Genomic DNA, 24,342 nt, shown 5'->3' with positions numbered 1-24,342 from the left:
CACTTAAAATGTATTAACTGGAAAAAAGGTTAATGTTTTGTTGAATGAACAACATTTACTCAACATTCTAACTTGAAAGTAGTTTATGAACTCCAATTTATTCTGACATCAAGAGCATTAAAGACCTCTGCCTTAGGAGGCTTTGGGCCTCACATTATTTATTATTTAGCTGTAGCATGTGTTCAGATATGCGCCATTAGCTCCTCTATACTGATGTGTTGGTGACATTGCTCAAGACCTTTGTACCGATGAGAGGAGGGTGAAGTGGTGGGGGTGAGACCTCTGTATGAGTGGGTGAGGAGGGGTGAGTGAGGTGATAGGAGCGAGGTGCTCAGTATTCCAATACTACACTTGAAAGAGAGTCCTTGTTTGTTTTGGACTGACATAGCCCCACACACACAAAAAGAGACTGTTCTCCATCTTTAGGGCTCTTGGGTGAAGATTCAACCTTGAGGCAGAATACTCCAATCACCTTCTGTTCTCTCTCTGTTTTGCTCGGCTCTTCTGTTTCTACACCCCTTTTTTAGATGGTTCCCATCCTTATACAGAGCTGGATAATTGGGGCATTAATAGCTGGATGAGACCCATTGTTCAGGGTACTTTATTTTCAAGAGCAGCTCATTGAGTCTCCTGATGCGCAGTCTTTGTTTTCTTTGAATTTGTTTTGGCTTTTTATTTTTTTTATTTTTGAAAAGAAAATTAAACCCATTGATCTGGCATTATAGAGGCATGCATGAATAGCTAAAACACAGTTGCTTTGTATGTTTGAATCCAGGGAATTGATGTAAAAGAGTACTAAAACATTTATTATTGTAATATTATTAAGAGTTGTTATTTTTATTGTTAAGAGTTACTGTTTCGACTTATTTCAAAATGCCTCTCTGTAATTGTTTCATTTAAGCATATAAATCATTTTGATTGCAAAAACAGCATTTAAAATGACAAATGTGAAGGGCTTCTGTTTTGAATGAGAAAACCAGAGAGGTGTTTTCAACCACAAAGTCGAATGGAAAAGGAAGCAATTCTTGACCCTGTGACCTCTAACTCTTCATTTTATTTCCATGTTAAACTTGTGGGGTTTTATGCTTTTGGCTGACTTTCTAATAGTTCCTTATTTTTCTAAAAGCGTAGTCTCTCTAGGTGTAAACTGCTCCCTTTGTCACCAGCCTTGTACGTTTTATTAGATTTATGAATCAGTTATTGTCATTAATTCTTTCATCGAGGGATAAAAAATGTGGAATTCTCTTACAGAAGAGAGAAGTCCAGAGGCATTTCCACTCACTGGCAGAGTATGAGGTGTGTGACATTGTCAAATTTTTAGATATTCAATGGTAAATTAGTAACCAATCATGGCCTGTGTAATATCTATACTGTCACATGTTTTGTTTCTATTTAGTTCCTGTTTGCCCCTATTTGGTTCAGTTCCTGTTCTCATTTAGTTTATCATCGTTTATTCTGTTCACCTGTTTTGATTGATTACTCCTCACCTGTTTCTGTTCTCCCTAATTACGTTCCATGTGTTTATATACCCTGTGTTTTCCTCAGTTCCCCTGTCTTACTTTGGAACTTTGAAGTTACGTTGTGGTGTTTTTATCCTTTGTTCGTCAGTGTTAAACTCTTGGAGTGAAAATAAAAGACTCACCTTTGGATTACCCCTTCGCTGTGTGCCTCATCTGCCCACATCGTGACAGAAAGCAAGACCATAAAACTGAACGTAAGCGGCATCTTTTCCCCTCGTGTTTGGTTTCCGCCTTTTTTATAATTTTTGTTTTCCCGTTTTTTTCCTTGCGGCATGGAAACCGCCACACGTTTTGCCGCTCCGAAGACGAGCCCGCCGTCCGTGGCTCACTCCAGCCCGCCAGCCACTCTGAGGATAGGCCCGCCGGCCGCTACGAAGTCAAGCCCGCCGGCCGCCATTAACCCAAGCCCGCCGGTCACCGCAACGGCAAGCCCGCCAGCCGCACCTTTCAGCTTGCTCCAGTGTCGGCTCCAGCCCCAGAGCTCGCTTCGGTGTCGGCTCCAGCCCCTGAGTCCACTCTAGTGTCGGCTCCAGCCCCTGAGTCCGCTCTAGTGTCAGCTCCTCGAAAGCGCCTTGCTGTGCCTGCTCCTCCAGAGCACCCTGCAGTGCCAGCTCCTCGTAAGCGCTTCCCAGTACCTGAATCCAGCCCACGGAGGGCTCCAGTTCCCGAGTATAGCCCACGGAGGACTCCTGTTCCCGAGTATAGCCCACGGAGGGCTCCAGTTCCCAAGTATAGCCCACGGAGGACTCCTGTTCCCGAGTATAGCCCACGGAGGGCTCCAGTTCCCGAGTATAGCCCACGGAAGGCTCCTGTCCCCGGTTTTAGCCCACGGAGGGCTCCTGTCCCCGAGTATAGCCCACGGAGGGCTCCTTTCCCCGAGTTTAACCCACAGAAGGCTCCTGTTCCCGAGGTTAGCCCAGTGAGGGCTCCTGTCCCCGTGTTTAGCCCAAGGAAGGCTCCAGTCCCTGAATCCCGTCCAGAGCGCCCTGAAGTGCCTGCTCCTTTTTTCCCCCCAGATTTTAGACTTACTTATATAGGTTTTCATACTGTGGTTCTCTTAGTTTAATAACAAATACATATTCTGAATAAACTAATTTATTTTGTTGTCATTTTTTGTGTCCTCAGCAATAATATTGAAGTATGTAAAATGCAGTCCAGTAGCCCTTTAAATGTTGCTGTGTTTTTGCCTGTGTGTATATTAATTTGTGTTCACTTCTTTTAAGGGTTGTAAATATTTCTTTCTCTTTCTCGGTCCAAAAAAGTGTGCTTGACATATTTGACCCTGGACCACAAAACCAGTCTTAAGTCGCTGGGGTATATTTGTAGCAATAGCCATACATTGTATGGGTCAAAATTATAGATTTTTCTTTTATGCCAAAAATCATTAGGATATTAAGTAAAGATCATGTTCCATGAAGATATTTAGTAAATGTCCTACTGTAAATATATCAAAACTTCATTTTTGATTAGTAATATGCATTGCTAAGGACTTCATTTGGACAACTTTAAAGGCCATTTTCTCAATATTTTGATTTTTTGCACCCTTCGATTCCAGATTTTTAAATAGTTGTATCTCAGCCAAATATTGTCCTATCATAACAAATCATACATCAATGGAAAGCTTATTTATTCAGCTTTGATATATGACTGATCACTTATGACTGGTTTTGTGGTCCAGGGTCACATATTATAGCTGCCTGTTTTCTTTTACTGTAGGTCTCAGAGTTACTTTCTTATGGACTCATGCAGATATTCTGTTACAGCATGTTTTCAATTAAGGCATTTAAACACGTACATAATCACATGTTCTGGCCCTTATTAGAATAAATTTAAACGGACAAACACAGACACTTGTTTATTAAGTAATCAGATTATAAATTTTTTTTAATTAAAAATAATTATATTAATACATATTTTTACAAGTATACTATTAATTTAATACTTATCCAGTCAGTGTGCACTTGTGTAGCATTCACATTTGCTTTTCTGTCCGTAAGTACGTTGTAATGCCTTTATAAATCCAGATTTATTCATTAGTTTTTAACATAAGATTAGATGGAATTTATGACTGAATCCGATCATATATGTGTTTTATAAATGAAGTCCCTGGTTTAGTGTTTTTTTTTTTTTTGCTTGCTGATTTTGGAAGCGAGGTAACTTCCACGTCTCTTAAGACAACTCTCTGTTCTCTCTTTCCACCCCTTCCAATTATTGATACTAGATAAACAATAGTTCAGTATTACAACCCTGATCCCTACGGAAAAATCCAGGAGTTGGAAAGAGAGTTGGTGGTGTGGTGAGATGAGGTTCCAAGCAAAGCACATACTTTAGCCTGTGTCTCAGTGTGAGGGACTCACCATTTGTTATTATTTCCCATGTTCAGCAAGTATGGTAATACCTTGCAGATTAAAAAAAGGGCCTCAATCAACCGCAGCTTGCTTCTGCTGCCAGTTTTGGGGGGTCACAAAATAATGTGGCTTTTCAATTTTCCACTGTACATGAGATTTTTTTTACTTGATTTTAGTGCTTATTCAAACACAATATGCTGTTGTCAAAGTGGGGGAAAAAACTGTTCTGTGGGACATGTTTAAAAAAATCTTAAAGGAATAGTTCACCTGAAAATGAAAATTCAGTCATCATTTACTCAACCTCATGTTGACTTTTATTCTGTGGAGCATACTGAAAAAAGGGGGTTTTAAGCGTTTTTTGGCCACACAATGAAAATCAACGGGGTCCAAAACAACAGTGTTGTTGAATGGACAAAAAGCACAGATGTTTTTCAAAATATTTTCACAGGCCTCAATGTATGTATATACAGTATATATAATATAAGTCTTGTACACCAAAGATTTCACTAAACCACATTTTTCTGGCACTTTCTCCCTTCCAACACTATATATTTTATACTTAACTGCTGGGCAATAACCATATAGGCTTAAACTTTTACATTTGTTAAAGGGGTCATAGGATGCGACATGCATTTTTACAAGTTGCTTGAACTTAAATGTGTGTTGGCAGTGTGTGTACACAACCACCCTATAATGATAAAAATCCACCCAGTGTTTTTTTTTTATCTTGTTAAATGTTTTCCCCCTTTCTCAAATCGTGCCAATCTTAGATGCCTGTCTGTGTGACGTCACACAGACAGGCCCCTCCCACAATAGTTTGATTGACAGTAGCGTATCAGCACAGACTGGACTGGTGTCTTACCTTAGACCCGCCCTGAGTGAGCTCCATTGTTTCACCGCTGGAGCAGATGTAGACAAGAATGACTCCTAACAAGCGATTGAGGTGTTCTGTTGTTGGACGTAATAATGAACATAGCAGTCCTCATTTACTCCCGACATCTGAGCTGCTGAACTCGCAGTGGATTACATTTGTTTCTGAAGGGAATGTGCCCCGATCTACATAAATGCGTCTATGTTCGCGCGAATCATTCATGATCCAGCCTCATCTACAGAAGAAGTGAGTATAATCTTTTGTAATGAATCTTTGCAAATCGGCTTTCCTAATAATGTGCTAATTAGCAAGTTTCACGATGAATGTGGCTAAAGTAAACAGTCTCTCTGAGAGCAGCTGGGAAGAGAGCGGCGGGGTCAGCAGAGCTCATTAACATTTAAAGGAAAATGCTACAAAAATGGCTTGATCTGAAAAGAGCTGTTTTTGACAGGGTAAAAAAGGTGTTTTTTACACTACCATTGAGAAATTTTAACTAAACTATGTTACAGACTTTTCATTAAGACCCTAAAGAATCATATCAACTTGTGGAAAATGGGCATCCTGTGACCCCTTTAAACTTAAACATTTAGCTTCAGTATGTAATTTCTTAATTGCAGATAATTACAGTTACATTATCAGAGAAGCTGTACTCTTATCAGGGCATCTCACAGCTCTAAGCACCTCATTCATCTTGTCATGTTTGATATCAAACAGACATGTTTTATCTGGTCCATAAGAGCTTATTTAATACAAAAGGATGAAAGTTCACCTCAGGCTTGTGATCCTGATGAGTAAAGCAAAAGCTCTTGACATTAATCAGACGGGGGTTAGGAGGTTTTCTCTTCAATGGCTTTGACACCCACCGCCATGCTACACACAAGGTCTGTAATGAGCAACCTCAGCGACAAGGATCTGAGATCGCCTGGAAGAGCGAAAGGATGGAAAATACACTCCAGCCCTCCACTGTGGTCCCTGCAGAAACTCGTGAGCTCATCGTTTGGCTAGACATCTGCAACCTCTTTGAACAGTAGCCTGACCACATCCTCGGGGCTCCACCGTTCTTTTGCTCCCCTTGCTGCTATCGTTTACCTCACTTCTTTTATTGAGGGAATGAAGTATCTCTGCTTTGACAGCAGTTGAGTAGTGTGGCACAATTATTGATGAGATTTTCTGATTGCTTACAAACAGGTTTCCTGAAGACTCTACCCACCCTTGCCATTGGCCAGACTTGCAGATGGCCACACCCCAAACTCACACCATTGGTTGAGCCGCCGTTGCTATGTCCACATGGTCGGTATTCTTAAACAAACAGAGCAATGTTTTGATAGCGCCACATTGTTTACACTTTTCTGGGGAATCAAATGAATGGCTTTCTTAAAGTTGTCTCTGTATATTAAGCTGGGATACAAGACCGTATTTTTTGCAATTTTATACCAGTATTTATCACGTCATTATGGATCCTTCTAAGTGTGTAACAGGCCATCTGCACAGGTTTTAGACATTATAGTGTTTTTAGTTCACTATAGTTTTTACTATAATATTTAATAATTTTACTATTATTACTATTGGAAATAACTGCTTTTTTAAAATTTGTTTTAATATATTTTGTAAATTTTGTTCATTTATTTGAATCAGATTTAATCATTTTAAATAATTATTGAACATTGTTTTTTAGCATTGTTGGAACAATCCGTTGGTTCCATGTATCATGATGAGGACTTGAAATTAGTTCTTAGGAAACTAGTGTATATATATATATATATATAGTTCTTACACCAACTGTTTCTCAGGTCAGATACTCAAAAACACACTGATCTTACACAATAAAGCATGAATGTGCGTAATTAAAGACATCACATTCTCCCCTGATAATCTTAATTTTTATAAAATCCCGTTCAAATGTTTAGGAATGTTAAGATTTTAAAATGTTTTTGAAAGAAGTCTCTTGTGCTTACCATTTATTTGATCAAAATACAGAAAAACAGCAATATTTTTACCATTTACCGTGAAATATATTTACCATTTAAAATAGCATTTATAAAAAAATTGTATATATATATATATATATATATATATATATATATATATATATATATATATATATATATATATATTAACTCCATGTGCACCATGTGTTTAAAAAAGCAGCTTAAATGTGATTTAGCTGTATTTCATCCTAGTGAACAAAAGTGACAGTGTCAAAACTCCGAAATTCATCCTAAGTGATCCCAGAGGAATAGTGCAACAACAGTCTCATGTCGAGTATTACTGTCTCTGCCACATCAAAGGGCCGAACAGAGACAGTTGCGTAAGACTGTCACTTATAACTTCCATGAAGTGTTTTTGCTGTCTGCGCTTGTGTTACGTGTAGTAATTTGCTCTTCGTACACTATTTTTCAGTATTTTTCCAGTGTCACCGGCTGTTTCACCGCTGTTTTCACCATAAACTCTGTAATGAAATCTCCAGACATGCCAGCATAATAATGAGTTAGTTTGTTGGTAAGAGCCATTGTAAGGCTAGGTCTGCACTAGGTAGCAGTATTCTGATATATTGTGTTTCAGGTAGTAATAGACAGCATTAGACAGTCTGCGGTTGTCATCACTGTATGTATACATTTTACACTTGAGTGAGCAGATTGTTAAGAAGATACAAGAGTATTTTCCTGGCTCTAAAGTCTCCTGCATGACCCAAACCTATTATTTCTCTTTGCGTATTCACCTTGTGCAGCAGTAATACATGTTTATTTAAAATATGCTTTTGGCTGCTCCTAGTTTTACACTCTGTTCTGGATTGTTAATAGCACCGTACTTGGCTGTGCAGCTCATGAAAAGTGTTTTGGGATTTATTGGCCGTGAATCCTGATGCAAACAAATCCAGATGCTCTAAATAAAACATAAAAGTTAACCACACATCATCAAATGCATTAATCAATCTTGTATTTCGTACTCGTCCCTCAGTAATCTGTCTAATATTGTTGAGTTCCGGATGGCAGGTGTTAACACTTCCTTTCTCAGTCATCCCAGTTGTTCCTGCTCCCTGGAAAGCCCCTGATGGGAAAACCATATCCCTTGAGAAAGCCGCCACATAGCCCCACTATCACATGTGAACTCACACCTCTGGAATGTTTCTCTGCCGCTGGCCAGGCCGCAATCTCAACACCCTTCAAGCTGTTTGCTTGAAGACATGCACATTTTTTTTCCATAGCCTGCTATGAATGCAGACAGTTATGTAATTAAAGGCCCCAAACCACTGTGGCTACAAAGTGACACACATAAAATACATTTTTCCACAATTATGCACATTTAGATGTTCCTTCCATCACTGTGCAGACATGAGACTCTAGGAACAACATTACTACGATTATCACTAAATATTTTCAGAAAGGTGCATGATTGTTTTTGCTGCTTGATACAACAGAGATATTGGACTTTATACTGACACCTACTGGTGTGAATGCAGTATCACATGCATGATGCATTTCCACAGTTATTACCAGTGTAAATCTAGCATATATATATATATATATATGTATATATATGTATACACACACGCACACACACACACATATATATATATATAAATTAATGTCTATATGCATTGTCTTATATTACCTTGGCATTAAATTACAGAAAACTAGTTAACACTGCTGAGTGAGTAACATAACGTCTCAGGGAGTGACGCAAATTTGACATCTTTACCTCTTCTGACCAGTGTAATCAATCTCTCGCTATTTTTTTCATTTATTAGATCATAGAAATGCTTTTGTGAATGTTTTTGCTATTGGAACAAATAGGAATGCAAAAATTATATTTGTTGTATTTTCTATTTACCACTATAGAAGTTTACCCAACTATGATGGCTTCCTCTTCTGAGAACACTGCCAATATGAAAAAGGTGTATTGCATAAATACAGCAAATACCTATTTTTATTTTTTTTTGGTTACATTTTACATGTTAACATTAGTTAAGCTAGGTCCCGTGAACCTGTAATTAAGCTGTCCTTATTGAATAGTTTTGCTATAGGACAGGGTTAATAGACCTTGTTACATAATGTAAATGCTGGTGACACGATGTCCGAGAAGAGAGGAGCATAGCTGTCAGTTTTAACTTCACATTGTGTCACTGAGTTAACACAAGTCAATTCTGCTCATTGTCATGTGAATTATTTAAGTTTTCCACACAGTCTGGTTCTCCTCAGGGTTTTGTGATGGGGCTTGTCTACCTCGTGAATAATGCTTGGCTGTTAAAGCAGCAAAGAAACAGCAGGCATTTGTGGTATTTTACCTTTCTTCTATTGGCTTTTGGCTCATAAAACTCCCAACATCTAATGAACAAACTCCTAATGTGCTGCTTATTAATAGTTAGTAAGGTAGTTGTTAAGTTTAGGTATGGTGTAGGACAGGGGTTGGAAACTTATGGCACGTGTGCCAACATTGGCCCGCAGAGAGATAATCACTGGCATGCGAGAAATAGGAAAAATTGCATTCCGACTTACATTTTGAGGTAATCATTCCTCATAGTCACACAGCCTGTTAGGAGCTAAAAATACTATATATGAGAATTACCCTGTGCTAGTCTACAGATGTGCATTGTCCGGCAAATCATTCTCGTGTCCGCTGCGCATACGAGGCGCTTCAGATCAATGCTGTGCCGTGCTTTTGCATTGGTTAAGTCCGTGTAGCTTCAGTCACACTACACGATTGAGACAGCTTACAGTCAGGGCCGTCGCAAGTGTGGGGTGAAAGGTGGTGACAATTATAGGGGCCCCCACTGTCCAAGGGCCACACTAAATCCAGTAGTTAATATATTCCCCTACTCTTATGTATTTTCTGTTTTGTAAATTGATCTGAAATTAAGTAATTTCTCTGGCTTAAAAAGTTTCCTTATGACTAAGATAAATCATGTTATGTTGATGGCACAAGCCACATTTGTTAGCCCTATCCAACCAAACATTTTTGCAGTGTAGCATTGCCAGTCATTACCAAAAAAACAACCCTCAGCTGCTTTATAGGCATACAACTTGTGTACTCAGTCCAGTCATTTTGCCAGTGTACGTTATGCACCAATTACTAGTGAGGTTATGAGCACATGAAACCAGTCTTGGTCAGTCATATCCAGCTGCTTTGAAATGCGGTGACTGTCATATATTAAGAACGTCGTATTTTGTTATGTAAAATTGCTTCTTGTACTTGTCATAGCCGTGTGTGATGTGGTTCAAAACATTGCTATTTTACTATTGTTTATATACTATTTTATTAATACTTTGAATTAGATTTAAAAAATGTTTTATATATATTTTTTCATGTTTTCATTTACATTTTAGTTTAAGTTTGTCATTTTGTTGTGCTTTTGTAATATTTTTTTTTCTGTTTAGATAACTTAAACTAAAATTACTTAGTTGTCAAGGCAACATTTCTATTCTTCAAGTTTTTTAAGTTTGTTTTTCATCTAATATTTTATTTTAGCTTTATTTCAGATAATGAAAATTATTTTAATAGTTTTAGTTAACAATAATAACACTAATTCATAGTACATATTCATTTTATCCACACTCTGTCTGCTTATTTGATATAAATAGCACTGCATTCATTTCTATATTGATTATAAATATATTTATTTTTATCATGGAATTATTTATTTGTGAAATCCACTTTTAAAATATATAGTCAAAGTTCATGACTGGGCATCCAGCCTTATCAGTGTCCTAAATGCTTTCGATATTTATAGACCAAAATCTGTGGCTGTCCCATTTGAGGAATCACTGTGGTTAACTCGCATGTGATCATATTTACTTATTATTAGTAATAAGTCAAAGGTGAAGCATATCAATCATTGATCATCTGTGACATGTCAGCATTTATTTGAATAACCAAGATTGAGGTATTTTCAGTGAAACATTTCCTCAGCCGTTGTGATTTACATCCTCCTTCTCTGTGAAAGTCACACTATATCCTTACATTTTGGCTTGAGAGATACAAGGGAGTTATATTTCAAGGAGCATAAACCTTGAAGTCTGTAAATGTCTTTGGCTGTAATGGTCCCTGGTTTTAAGAGCCTTAGTGCTGCGCCAGACAGAAAGAACACGATCCAGCCACACTCCCAGTTCTATTCATGGACATCAGGATCGGACGGCTGCTCCTGAATTCCGCAGGTGTTCAGATATCACCTGCTCACTTTCAGGTCCTCCTGATAGGCATCATTAGGGAATGAAGTGAGATTGGTAACTCTTGACAGATCACTTGGCCTTTTTTGTCTTTTTCTCACAATACCCCTCTTTTCAATCATTTTTGATAATCTGAGAGGTTGACAGTGCTAACAGTGATTGACAGCAAAGAATAACCAGCAAACCATATGCCTCTTTCCACACATGCGTCAATGAGTGACAGACAACTAGTTGTCAAGACTAGTTGCAGCACATAGTGTATGTATTAAACATTGTCTCTAAATTTGGTTGAGTCCTGAAAAGTTACTTCAGATTTAGAATGAGATTGTCAATCTCTTTTACTGCTGAAGTGTGTAAACAGAACCGTTTTTAGCACTCCATATTTGACTGATATCTGTATTCTGCTGCTATGTGAACAGTTTTCTTAGACCTTTTTCTGTCTTTCGCTTTATGGAAACCAGCCACTGTTACACTTATTTCCAGGAAATCTTACTCACTCTTATTCATTGTGCCCCATAAAGTTGTAAAATCTCAGAAGCCTAGAATAGACCTGGCTGAAGACAAATATATAATTATTTGTAATTAGAATATGTTTCATGTCAAATAAAACCATCTTGATTTTGTCTCTGTTTTGTCAAGCTAACATTCTCTTTTTCCTCTTTTTAATTTTGCTAAATATGAATTCCCAATGACACTGAATCGCTTGCTAACTAGCCACTAAATATAATGACAAGAAATAGAATATTTTGTCCTGGCAGTCTGAAAGAAATTGTTTTTAATTATTTAATTAAGTTTGTGAAAATTACTTCTCCCTCAAAAATATTTAACATCAGTTTATAATATCTGCTTAATTTTGAGCAAATTTTTTGGGAAATGCTTTGGACTAATTCACAAATTTAACATTTAAATAATTTCTTGCCATTATCTTATAGATTATTAGAGAATTCTTTCTCTACACTCTTTTCATATGTAAAATCATAATTGAAGTTGACCAATAGAAGGCAGCTGAAGTAATGGTAATGCACTTTTATTACCAGTTTGGTTTTGCTAGTGTAACTGAATCCAGTGAAGAGGTAAATGAGCTACTTCACTCTTCACAGGAAGCATGTCAGGGTCAATCTCAGCTGTACAGCTGACCTCTGACAAACTCACACACAGGGATCCTCAAATCTGGCCCACGAGATCCACTTTCCTGCAGAGTTTAGCTCTAACCCTAATCAAACACACCTGAGCATGCTAATGAATGTCTTCAGGATCATCAGAAAATCACAGATAGCTGAGTTTGATCAGGGCTGCAGCGCATTGGACCTCCAGGGTAAGATTTGAGGAACCCTGTGCTAGACTATTTCTGTTCAGTGTCTGGTATAACTCCAGATTCTATATTGGTGCAGCAGATTTTTTTGTCAGTTTTGTGTCTTTTCATTGTATGGGGGCAGCTGCAAAGTCACATCATTTTGGCTACAGTACTACTGAGTCAGTTGTTACATGTCAAATCAAATTATATTTTATTTATTTTTATGTTTTTGAAAGAAGTCTCTAATACTCGTCAAGGCTGCATTTATTTGAGCAAAATACAGTAAAACAGTGAAATATTATTACAATTTAAAATAACTTTTTATAATAATATATTTAACATGTCAGTTATTCCTGTAATGGCAAAGCTGAATGTTCATTATCATTACTCCAGTCTTCAGTGTCACATGATCCTTCGGAAATCATTTTGATATGCTGATTTGGTGCTCAAGAAACATTTCTAATTATTATTAGTGTTGACAATGGTTGTGCTGCTTAATATTTTTGTGGATATTCTGATAAAAAAAAATTTACGTTTTTTTTTTCACTTTTGATCAATTTAATGCTTTCTTGCTAAAAAAAAAACAATTACTTAAGACAAACTTTGACTGAAATCCATTTAACCCTGTATTTTTTCAACTGAAATCATAGAGTGCTAATGCTATTGAAAAGCTCATAAAAATGTCATTCAGCCATCAGAAAGAGGTGGTAATACACATCAGATCTGAATAACGAGGGCTGTCAACTACAGAGATGAGCTGTTTATTCCAGCACAAAACGAGGTGTTAAAACGATCCACTTCTGACCACTTGAGCAGAACATTGACCATATTGTACAAGCGATGATTACAATGTGAACAAGTGTGGCAGAGTGGCAGAGCAGTTTTATATCTACTGAAAGTTCTTAGCTGCACAGATTCACTTTTCAGCCAGTCAGTTTACTGATCTAACATATTCCACTTGCTTCACTCACTGAAAGTGTCCACCCTCACCTTCCTGTAATTTAGTACTAGTTAAAGGTGCACTAAGCGATTTTTGCTAAACGATGTTGATATTTGAAAGCATCAAAACAAACATGCCCATACCCCAACAGGACATCGCCCCTATTTTGATAACTCTGCCCCACACGTACAGGAATCTGCTATGCTTGCCGGCCACAGCATATTCAAGCAAAAGCCAACACAGAATAGTTGTGTGAAAAAGCAAAATCAACATAACTCACTGATCAAGAAGAAACAAAGCAACCTCTGCGTCCGATTCCAGGCCTTCCCGCTCAAAGTTTCTCCACCGCTTTAAAGCTGCTCCAATATTTACACGGGTCCTACCTCTTGCCTGATCGTAACCCTTTTTTTTAAATGTTTTGTTCCTCCGAAATGTTCCTCTTTTTTTATCTGCCATATCTCGCTATCTATAGTCGATCTGCTAATATCCGTCCTGTGCACTCACTGAGTGCTCTCTTATCATTACTAGACACGCCCCTTACTGCTGATTGGGTGCGAGGTTGTTTTGGGACTCGGTCCGACACTGTGGTCAAAAGTGTTTTTCAAAAATCGCTAAGTGCATCTTTAAGCCACAGATAGTCTTTAGGCTTGGCGTGAGAAAGCATATACATCCCACAGCCTGTGTAAATCTCATCTTAGCTCTTCAGTTATTGACTAATTGTGCTCATTAACAGACTCTTAACCTCTACCTGCTGATTAGCAAGCTGCTTTGTAGATCCTGTAGTGGAAACAGAACTCTAACAAGCAAGCAAGAGCATTAAGGCAATCGCTCCAGGCCACCGTTTTCAGTCCAGACACTGTGTGCCGTTTAGTTTTTGTCCCTGTCGCCTGACAATTACCAGTGTGCTTGAGAATCCTGGAGAGAGTTCTCTCTGAACTATCTGTGTAAAGGTGGTAAAAGTGGGGTGAGGGGCCACTAAAGTGGAAAGTGGAAAGCCTTGAAGTTTCACAACAGTTCAGGGCCCAGATGTGTAATAGGCCTACACTATGCCTCAAAGTACTGTACTAACATCTGTTTGAAAGTGATACGTTTGTGGAGAATAGTATGTGGACTTTGTTCATTTTTGTAAAGCCATCTTTAAGGGATAGTTCGCCAAAAAACCTTCTATGGAACATGAATGGTATTATTTTGAAGAACAGCTGATGCGCTACCATTCAAACGTTTGGGGTCGGTGAGATTTAAAAAAAAGATTATTTTCAATAAGTTTCTTATGCTTACCAAGGCTGCATTTATTTGATCAAAAATACAGTAAAACATAGTGTTACATTTTAAAATAACTGTAATCATGTGATAGCAAATCTGAATTTTCATTAGTCATAACTCCAATCATCAGTCACATGAACATAGTTCATAGTTTCACAATGCAAATGTTTTGGTGTTTTGGTTTCTATTTTTTCTATATATATATATATATATATATATACAGTGGTGTGAAAAAGTGTTATATATATATATATATATATATATATATACTATACAAATGATATATTTGTGCCATCCATTCCAATGGCGCAAGCACTTTCCCTTTATAATCACTAAAAGCTGTCACTCATATTGGTTCATCGCGATCTCACAAAGTTACATTATAATAAATTACGTTCTCTGTGCCATTAGTCATAACTCCAATCATCAGTCACATGAACATAGTTCATAGTTTCACAATGCAAATGTGTTACCCCGTGACGTGTAGCAATCACGAATCACGGAAGTGGGATTCGAATTACTGATGACTCGTTTAGGCTGTTTAGAGTTGATTCTTTCTATTGGGAGACAATAACTTTTTTTATCGTGCACTTCAAACTTTACAACTTTGTAGATCATTTACATTCACATACAGCTACATTACACACTGCATGAAAGGCAATATTCTAAATGGCATAATAGGGGAACTTTAATAGTGAATAGTGTTCCCTTATCTAAAGTGTTGCCAAACTGACAAAACGGCACCATAAAAGTGTTATAAAAGTCCATATGACTCATGCTAAATATTTATGAACAATTCTTTCAGATTTTTTGAACTGATCTTCTTCAACTCGTTGATTAAATATACAGCTTTTTATCATATGTATTCAGAAGTCTTGGAATGATATGCACAAGCTGTATTGCCTACATTTATGATACTTTGTTTGTGTGTTTGTTTTTGGTGCTTTTGCATAATTTTGAAGTTTAAAAGCGACCTGGAAAGTAAGAATGAAACCAGGCCCGTCTCCAGAATCAAATCACTGAGGGTGCTTCTTAAATCAGTGAGTCTACACTTTGTTATAATGAGATGATGCTGAACGCAACACCAGAACAAAAACTGTGGCAATTTAAGCGGTGAGTGGATTCTAACTTAAATGCCTCTGATTGGCTGTTGGGTTCAAGAAATCAACAGATATGTCTGTGATTGGCTACATTGCTCAACGCTGCAAAAGATGTTGAAATAGAAACCGATCTCCAAAGCGCAAACCATAAAGCACTGGATAGTTTGCCCAATCTGCAATGAAATGCCATTATTACAGCATTAACTGAGGGTGCTATTGATTTCGTTTGAGCACCCCCAAAGAACCGGGCCTGGATGTAACGATTAACCGCGAGCCGGTTGAAAATCGATTCAAATATGTGACGATTCAAATCGGTTGAGATGCCAAACAAATCGCGATACAATTGGAGTAGGAGTTTATATGAATGAATCTCTGAGGGGAACTTACTGTCTTTAGAAAAGTTTACATGGTATTTTATTTTCATTTTGCCTCTGAACAATGTATAGTAAAGTAGTGTTCATAAGCGCAGCTCTGCTTTGTTTACAGCGGTACCCCAGGAAACACTGTATCATTGCTGTTCATAAGCGCCACCTGCTGTCAGAGAGTGCATCTGCATCTCATTCAGCTCGTCTGCTGTTTCGTTCAGATATGTTTTATGTAGTATAGTTTCACAAAACTAAAGTCAAACCATTCTGTTTTTGCTTCAAATTTCGAAATTATACAGCCTAATTTAGATTAAAAACTACTCATGCTGCATGTATGCTGCATCTTTGTTTGGATCATGATTAAAATCCAGTAGTTGCCACTAATTTGAAGTAGAAAGAGCACAGACAAAGCCTTAGTTTGTTCATATTAAGAGATGTCTTTTATTTATGTAACTTGTTTGATTTGGGGTTTGTTTTAAAATGTCTAGTTTTGTTATATTTCAATCTCACAAAGAAACGTGTAGCAATAGCCTAATAAAATGGCACCTTTTCATTTACTGTATAATGTCTTCAATCTCATTTTGTTAAAAAAAATGTGAGAAAATCGAATCGTGAAATCAAAATCGTGAATCGAATCAAATCGTGAGTGAATTGTTACATCCCCACTGGAAAGTATTCAAATATTCACCTTTTGTGTTAATTATGAAATGATCTCCCTCTCTACCTGTGTCTATAAACACGTTTTCTTCTCTGTTTACATTAGGAATTTACCTTTTTGATATGACCTACATTGACTCCGCCTACCCTGCTTCTGATAGCATCATCGAGACTGAGCAAAGAACCAATCAGATGAACAATCTACTGCGCATCATCTCTGATCTACAGGTGTCCTGTAACTATGGTAAGTTGCTTCCAAAAACATATACATTTTCATTTGATTATATGCCTGATTATGGAAATACCATTTAGTTTTACATTTCATCTTTCTTTTCATATTATGTAATGTTCAGTTCTCATTAAAGGGAAAAAAGGAAATCTAAATAGAAACAATATAAACAGTAAACCTGCATGCAGTGTACTGATGTGAGAATTTAAATTGCATCTCCACATTTCTACACACCCCACAGATCATTTGGTCATGTTACCACACGTGCAGAAGTATTTGATGTCAGTGCGCTACATCGAGGAGCTCCAAAAGTTTGTGGAGGATGACAATTACACGTAAGTTCCCCAAACACGTTGTAATGCTCAGTAGCCTTTATTTAGCTGAACTGATTGTTTTGGGTGATTTTAGCTTTGCGTTCTGCCCTGCAATTTATTGCATTTAATAAACGTCTATGCCAGCTTTCACTTTAAACTACCCACATCTGTAAGACCCCCATAAACTGAGACCTTCCCTTGTTTTAACACTTCATTTTGCACAGCTGCCTATGGTATTTATTAAAACATGTGCTGTCTGTGGACTTTATGTCTTCTTGGTTTGGCTGCATGGCCCACAGGCCAACCAAACACCTAATTTACCGGCCACAGCTGCACCAGCTTGGCATGACTTTATGCTACAATATAATCCCTATTTCCTTTACCTCAGGCTTCATAAACATGTGAAGCCCATAATGTATTTTCCTAGTACAGTCTTATATAATATGGTTTTCTGAAAAACTGGGTCAGACATGTGGTGAGGTATGACAAATTAATGTTATAAATGAGATTTCGAAAACAGAATTTTAAAAGTATCAAGCTACGCATGTTATGTATTATGCATACATGTGGCTGGCTGTCTGCCTCTACAAAGACAAGCATAGCACTGATGTTTTCATCATCGTTAAATGAGTTTTCCCTGTTTCCTCCGGAGCTTTCTTCACTCCTACTGTGTGGTCCTGTCTGTCTGTCTCACACAAAGGGCAGGTGGTTTTATTGCAATCCAGTCTCTTGCCGTCTAGACACTTATAAACGCAACATCAGGAAATTGCACAACAATGGATGCTCATATTTCCACTTTTTCCATGTGGAAATATGGGCAACTTCAACACTTGAAGTTACTTGAAAGCCATATACATTCAAAACAAAAGTTATTCAGACACCAGATATAATTTTTTATATTTTTTTACTAGTGGGTGCAGGACACTATAGTTCATTTATGTAAGTGAGGATAGCAAAATAAAATAAACTGTGACATATTATACCCAAAAATTATTCATACAGTGGACTACTAGTAAAACTGATTAAAATTTGGGACCAAAAATTATTCAGACACTTTGACCTGGCCATGTTTTGCTTGAGTTCTTGTCATATTTTATTACCATTTTCTAAACTATAGCGAATAAACTGTGATAATGTTGAAAGTGTCTGAATAATTTTTGGTTTGACTGTATATATCGAAAGCAAGCCATATATATATATATATATATACATATATATATATATATATATATATATACAGTGGGGAAAATATGTATTTGATCCCCTGCTGATTAGGTAAGTTTGCCCACTTACAGTACAAAGAAATGAAGGGTCTGTCATTTTTATGGTAGATTTATTTTTTAACGGATAAAGACAGAATGCCAACCAAAAAATCCAGAAAAAACTAATTATATAAAGGTGAGTGAGTGAAATAAGTATTTGATCCCCTACCAACCAGCAAGAATTCTGGTTCCCACAGATTGGTTATGTGCCCATGTGGAACACAGATTAGTCCTGTCACTTTAAGAAGTTACTCCTAATGCCAGCTCTCTAGGTGTATAAAAGACACCTGTCCACACAATCTGTATCTTCCATTCCAACCTCTCCCACCCCCATGGGCAAGACCAAAGAGCTCTCAAAGGATGTCAGAGACAAGATTGTAAATATGCACAAGGCTTGAATGGGCTACAAGACCATCAGCAAGAAGCTTGGTGAGAAGGAGACAACTATTGGTTTACGCTATTGATTATTCAGAAATGGAAGAAATACAAAATAACCATCAATCAGCCTCGGTCTGGAGCTCTGTGCAAGATCTCGCCTCATGGGGTAAGGATGATCATAAGAAAGGTAAGGGATCAGCCCAGAACTACATGGGAGGAACTTGTTAATCATCTTAAGGCAGTTGGGACCACAACTTGTAACACACTACGTCGCAGTGGACTGAAATCCTGCAGCGCCCGCAAGGTCCCCCTGCTCAAGAAGGCATATGTACAGGCCAGTTTAAAGTTTGCCAATGAACATCTAAATTATTCAGAGAAGGCTTGGAAGAAAGTGCTGTGGTCAGATGAGACCAAAATTGAGCTCTTTGGCATTAACTCGACTCGCCGGGTTTGAAGGGAGAGAACTGCTGACTATGACCCCAAGAACACCATCCCTACAGTCAAGCATGGAAGTGGAAACATTATGCTTTGGGACTGTTTTTCTGTTAAGGGTACATGACAACTTCACCGCATTGAGGGACAAATAGATGGGGCCATGTACTGTAAAATCTTGGACGAGAACCTCCTTCCCTCAGCCAGAACACTGAAGATGGGTCATGGATGGGTCTTCCAGCATGACAATGACCCGAAACATACTGCCAAGGCAACAAAGGAGTAGCTCAAGAAAAAGCACATTAAGGTCATGGAGTGGCCTAGCTAGTCTCCAGACCTCAGTCCTATTGAAAATCTGTGGAGGGAGCTGAAACTTCGAGTTGCCAAGAAACCATAAGGATTTAGAGAGGATCTGTAAAGAGGAGTGGACCAAAATCCCTCCTGAGATGTGTGCAAACCTGGTGACCAACTACAAGAAACGTCTTACCTCTGTGCTTGCATACAAGGATTTCTGCACAAGTACTAAGTCATGTTTTTCTTGGGGATCAAATACTTATTTCACTCACTATTCGTTGAATTTAAAATTAAAATAAAAATTTTAGGTGTGCGTCAGGCAGCCTTATCAGTGGTGCACGAAATGCGACGACGATGTAAGTGTCATTGCATTTTAATGTTTTTGTTAGTCCATCCAGTTGAACCCACTCGATGCGTCGCTGCTACGTTGTTCATTCACAATATTGCGGGAAAAAAGAACATCAATGCGGAGATGATGTTGTTTACATCAAAACCGAAACCAAACCGTTCACACACAACGCATATTTATCACATTTTCTAGAGGGACATCTATCACCTTTGCACTCGCGTTTCGCACAAGAGATGTTTAGAAAGCCATGGAAAATTAATGTAAGTTAAACTTTTTAAAAACATGTCTCAAGACTTTATGGCGGTTTTCCCCCATCCGACTGCATCTCAAGTTTTTAAATGAAGAAATTACTCTTTGTGATTGGTTTTCGGTCCTTTGTATAAAACTATACATACATGCATGATTCTGTTTTATTTCTAATTGTTTAAGCAACTTTAATTATATAAGGTTTATAAACATTATTTTAAACATTATGCACTTTTTTTCAAAGATAGTTGTGTTATTTTATTATGCTTTGAAGAAATGTGCATAATATTTTTTTCCGATGCGCCCTCTTGTGGCCTCAGGAGAGAAGCCAAAAGCTTTTTCCCCCCTAACTGAAAGTATGCCTTTTAAATTCGAATATAATTTGAATATTGATAATATTTAAGTACAAAATTCGAATTTAGTTTCTCGGCCATTTTGACAGCCCTAAAGGACATTATGTATAAACATAATGAAATACTGATGAATACCGTGAGAAATACTTACTAAGTTTAAACCATGTGGTCAAAAATATGATGTATTAATATGATATTTTATTGACTATGACCTTGTCACAACCCCCCAGACTATCATTGAAGATTGAACCTGGGAACAGCTCACCTCGTCTGGTATCTTCCAAAGAAGACCTTGGAGGTAAAGTCTTTATCCCGTCATCCTTTCGGTTTACTTTTCTCAAAAACTCCTCCTGAAAGTGGTTAACTCTACTTTTTCTACTTTTTTTTTTCTTGCAGTATAGAGTAGAAATGGGTTTTAAAAGTGTGTTTGGCTCTTGTACCTCAAGACAAGCATCTGAAGTTAATGGAGAGTTTGGATGAGATCATAGTGTATGTCAGTTCCTCTTATAAGAGGCCGAGCAATTAGGATGTTTCCTATTTCTGACTATCAGATGGTTGAGTGGGAAATTTAACTGCATTGAGCATTTTATGGTTGTAACAGCTGTGGCAGAAATGGACGAACTCGTAGAGACATCTAGGTGGAGATTGGTTATGGAAAGAGTATGATTTTTGTTTTTGTACAACTGCAGTTTTTCTGTGTAAGTTGTATGATGACATCATTGGTCTTTCTCATAGACACAGAAATCATTATTAAAATTATTAAATATTTTTGAATATTTTTTAAAACAAGTTTAATTCACTGGAATTGTTTACATAAAATCCTCCTTCGCATATTTATCTTTTTTTTGTTACAGTATATGGTGTGACAGTGTTTCTAAAACTAAGCATGCAATTTAAGATAATCTTATTATATTAATATCTTATTTGATATTTCACTCGCTTAGATTACATTTGATCTGATTATGCAGATCACTTAATTTTATTTCACATTCATTTGAATACTAAACTAATGACAAATTGATAAAATATTAAACTATAATGTTTTTATATTTCCATATCAAGTTTCATTTCAGTTTCATATCAATCATATCAAAGCGTCTTGATCAATCTGTTTAATTATGATTTTCTGTTCATTAACATTGCATGCTTTGCTGATAACTGTGTAAATATCCTTTGCTACATTTCATAAGATATTCGTGCTGATATTGTCTATTTACACTCTTGAGTCTCTGCTGGGCACTAAACTAGATGCTTTCCTGGCACAGATATCTAGGCCTCTAATGTTGCAATCTTTACAGGCATCACTTAGAGCTAGTTGCTTCCGATTGTTAGTTGGGAAGAAAATCTGTTTTCATTTAGGTAAGGGCTCTTCTTACCTATTATGAGACCTATGAACGTACTATAAAAGAAAGTAGGGAATGTCATGATTAACATACTCCTAATAATCAACAAAAGCCATTTCCAGCATTGCCACACATCCCCCTCTGGTTTAATTTGACTGTAATTATCCACATAATTAGCTAAATAGATAATATAATAGGTGCTAGCAAGCATTTTATGGTTGTCTGTGTTTAACAGGACAGGGATGGGCTTTACGAATGCAGCTTCAGTCTACATAAGTGTTTCAATTAGCAAGGATATCTAAGACGATTCAATAGTGACAGTATGTGAGTTTGTGTACTGCATTAACGTGTTGTGTCATAAGTGTTTTTAGAAGTATAAATGTGTGTTTTGGTGTGTGTGTGTGTGTGTGTGTGTGTACAGGACCCTCAGAAGAGTCTGTCTCAGTGCGGTATAACCGACGGCCAACCTGTCCTGATACATCAGTGGTTGCCCACCTTCCAACACCACCTCCTGCCCGACACAGGAAGAGCCACAGTCTGGGGAATAAGTAAGAATCACACTACATTATGAGATAAGTTCGCCAATCACAACACATATAACCGCTGTGAAAAAAGTACACTTTAGCATAATTTTAAAAAGACTTAGTACAGAAATAGTATACGTACTGTATAATATACGTAAGTGTGAACTGAACTGACAGTAAATTGTATGTTAATAGTTATGAAATAAAAATGTATTATAGTATACATTTATATCAAATGCAATTTAATACAGCTGAACTGTAGTGTACTTTATTGACGCACTTAAGTAGGGCCTAAGTGCATCTTTATATAAAATGTCATAATTATTTCACTTATCTTTGAAACAAAAGAAGAAAGAAACTCATACAGATTTGGAACAATAGTAAATGACTTGTTAGTAATTTAAATACATTGTTAATTACACAGTTGTAATAATGATGTTGCAATTTAGTGCTTTGAAAATATATTAACTTCAAATGTAATATCAAATGTGATTTAGTGTGCTAGTCAACACTCAAAATAAGTACTTTAAAGAATGACAAGCATAATGATATTAAAGCATAAGGATTTAAAATGTACTTTAAAGGGGTCATATGATGCAATTTCAAGTTTTTGGAGTGTTACAAGCTGTTCGTGCATAGATAAGATCCCTAAAGTTGCAAAGACTAAAGTCTCAAACCCAAAGAGATATTCTTTATAAAAGTTAAGACTTGTCCACGCCCTCCTAAAACGCCTCGTTTAAACACGCCCCCACATGTCTACGTCACTGTGTGGGAAGATTTGCATAACACTGCCCAAATGTTCACGCAAAGAAAGAAGGCGTAACTTTTATTCTCACTGTAGTATTGTTGCCGCCGCCGCCATGTGGTGGAGACGCTGTGTGTTTCGTTGTGAAAGCGAAACTACTTTGTTTGGCCTTCCAAAAGAGGACACGGCTAGAAATCAGTGGTTAAGTTGTATTTACAACACTGTTCCAGAACTAAAGTGGGGCAATTCCAACTTTGCAAGGACAGTCTGGCGCTTCTGACTCACAGCCTGTAAGTATGTTTTCATATTTAAAGAATTTGCCACTGATGATTCAAACACGAGTTTTGAGCAGTGTAGAGTAACGCTTGTTGTTTGTCGTTTCTCCGATCACAAATGCAGACATGGCTTTTTGTTTTGTAGATACGCAACGCAACGCGTAGAAAGAGAGTATAAGTCATTATAATCAATAATTATGTCCCCACTGGATGCAACAAATGCCTCATTTGTAATGGGTTTTATTGGTTTTGTCTCGTCGGGCCAGGACACAGCATCACAGTATGGTAAGGGGCGTAACATTTCAGTCACACGCTTGAAGTATTCGGCCAATCACAACGCATTGGATAGCTGGCCAATCAGCGTACACCGCGCTTTTCAAAAAGATGAGCTTTGTAAAAATAGACGTGTTTCAGAAAGGCGGGGCATAGAGGAGCAAAAATAATGTATACAGTATGTGGAAAATAATGTGTTTTGTTAACCTAAAACCGCATAAACACATTGCATTACACCAAACGCACAAAATAATGATCTTTTCAGCAATGTCATATGACCCCTTTAAGGTAAAACTTTTAATTTGATATTATTACAAAGTACACTTTGTGCGTTAAGAAACAGTCATGAAAGTGTACTCTCTTTAGGTACACTTAAGTGGCCTTTTATTTAATTTATATTATATTATCTGCAAGTACAAATATACGTTCTGAAGTACACTACAAGTGAATGTTCAATACAACTAAGTGCACTTCTTTTTCACAAGGGAATACATTGCCTAATCGTTTTGGCTGTCTTTGTGTTTCAATTCTGTCATCTCTTCTTAGTATGATGTGTCAGTTTGGTGTGGTGGAGAGTAAAAGTGCGACATTCCCAGCAAAAGAAAAGGCTCGACACCTACTGGACGACAGCTTCTTAGAGTCTCACAGTCCTGTCAGAAACCACACACATGATTCAGTATTTACCAACGGCGTCTCACTTGGTACTGCAGTTTATTCCTATTGTACACACTCTCATATCTCAGTCTTTGTCCCACTATCACAAGATTAGTGTTTTAGGGTATCTGTGTCTTAATTTAAAGGTG

General features: G+C 37.3%; 1 protein-coding gene across 1 annotated transcript in view; it reads left to right on the top strand.

Moving 5' to 3' along the window:
- The window catches only part of LOC107564038 (ras-specific guanine nucleotide-releasing factor RalGPS1-like), a 90,739-nt gene that overhangs the window by 62,566 nt on the left and 3,831 nt on the right, over positions 1-24,342 (top strand). The window contains 5 exon segments of the mRNA XM_016249031.1: positions 16,629-16,766; positions 16,993-17,086; positions 20,610-20,677; positions 22,144-22,270; positions 24,086-24,307. Of these exon segments, the coding sequence (XP_016104517.1) occupies positions 16,629-16,766; positions 16,993-17,086; positions 20,610-20,677; positions 22,144-22,270; positions 24,086-24,307 (649 nt within the window).

This window comes from Sinocyclocheilus grahami, unplaced genomic scaffold (genome assembly GCF_001515645.1).
Source record: "Sinocyclocheilus grahami isolate Dianchi unplaced genomic scaffold, SAMN03320097.WGS_v1.1 scaffold903.1, whole genome shotgun sequence".
In the NCBI taxonomy this organism is placed as follows: Eukaryota; Metazoa; Chordata; class Actinopteri; order Cypriniformes; family Cyprinidae; genus Sinocyclocheilus; species Sinocyclocheilus grahami.
Note: the sequence above shows the minus strand (reverse complement) of the source record. Positions and strands in the feature narration are given on the sequence as shown.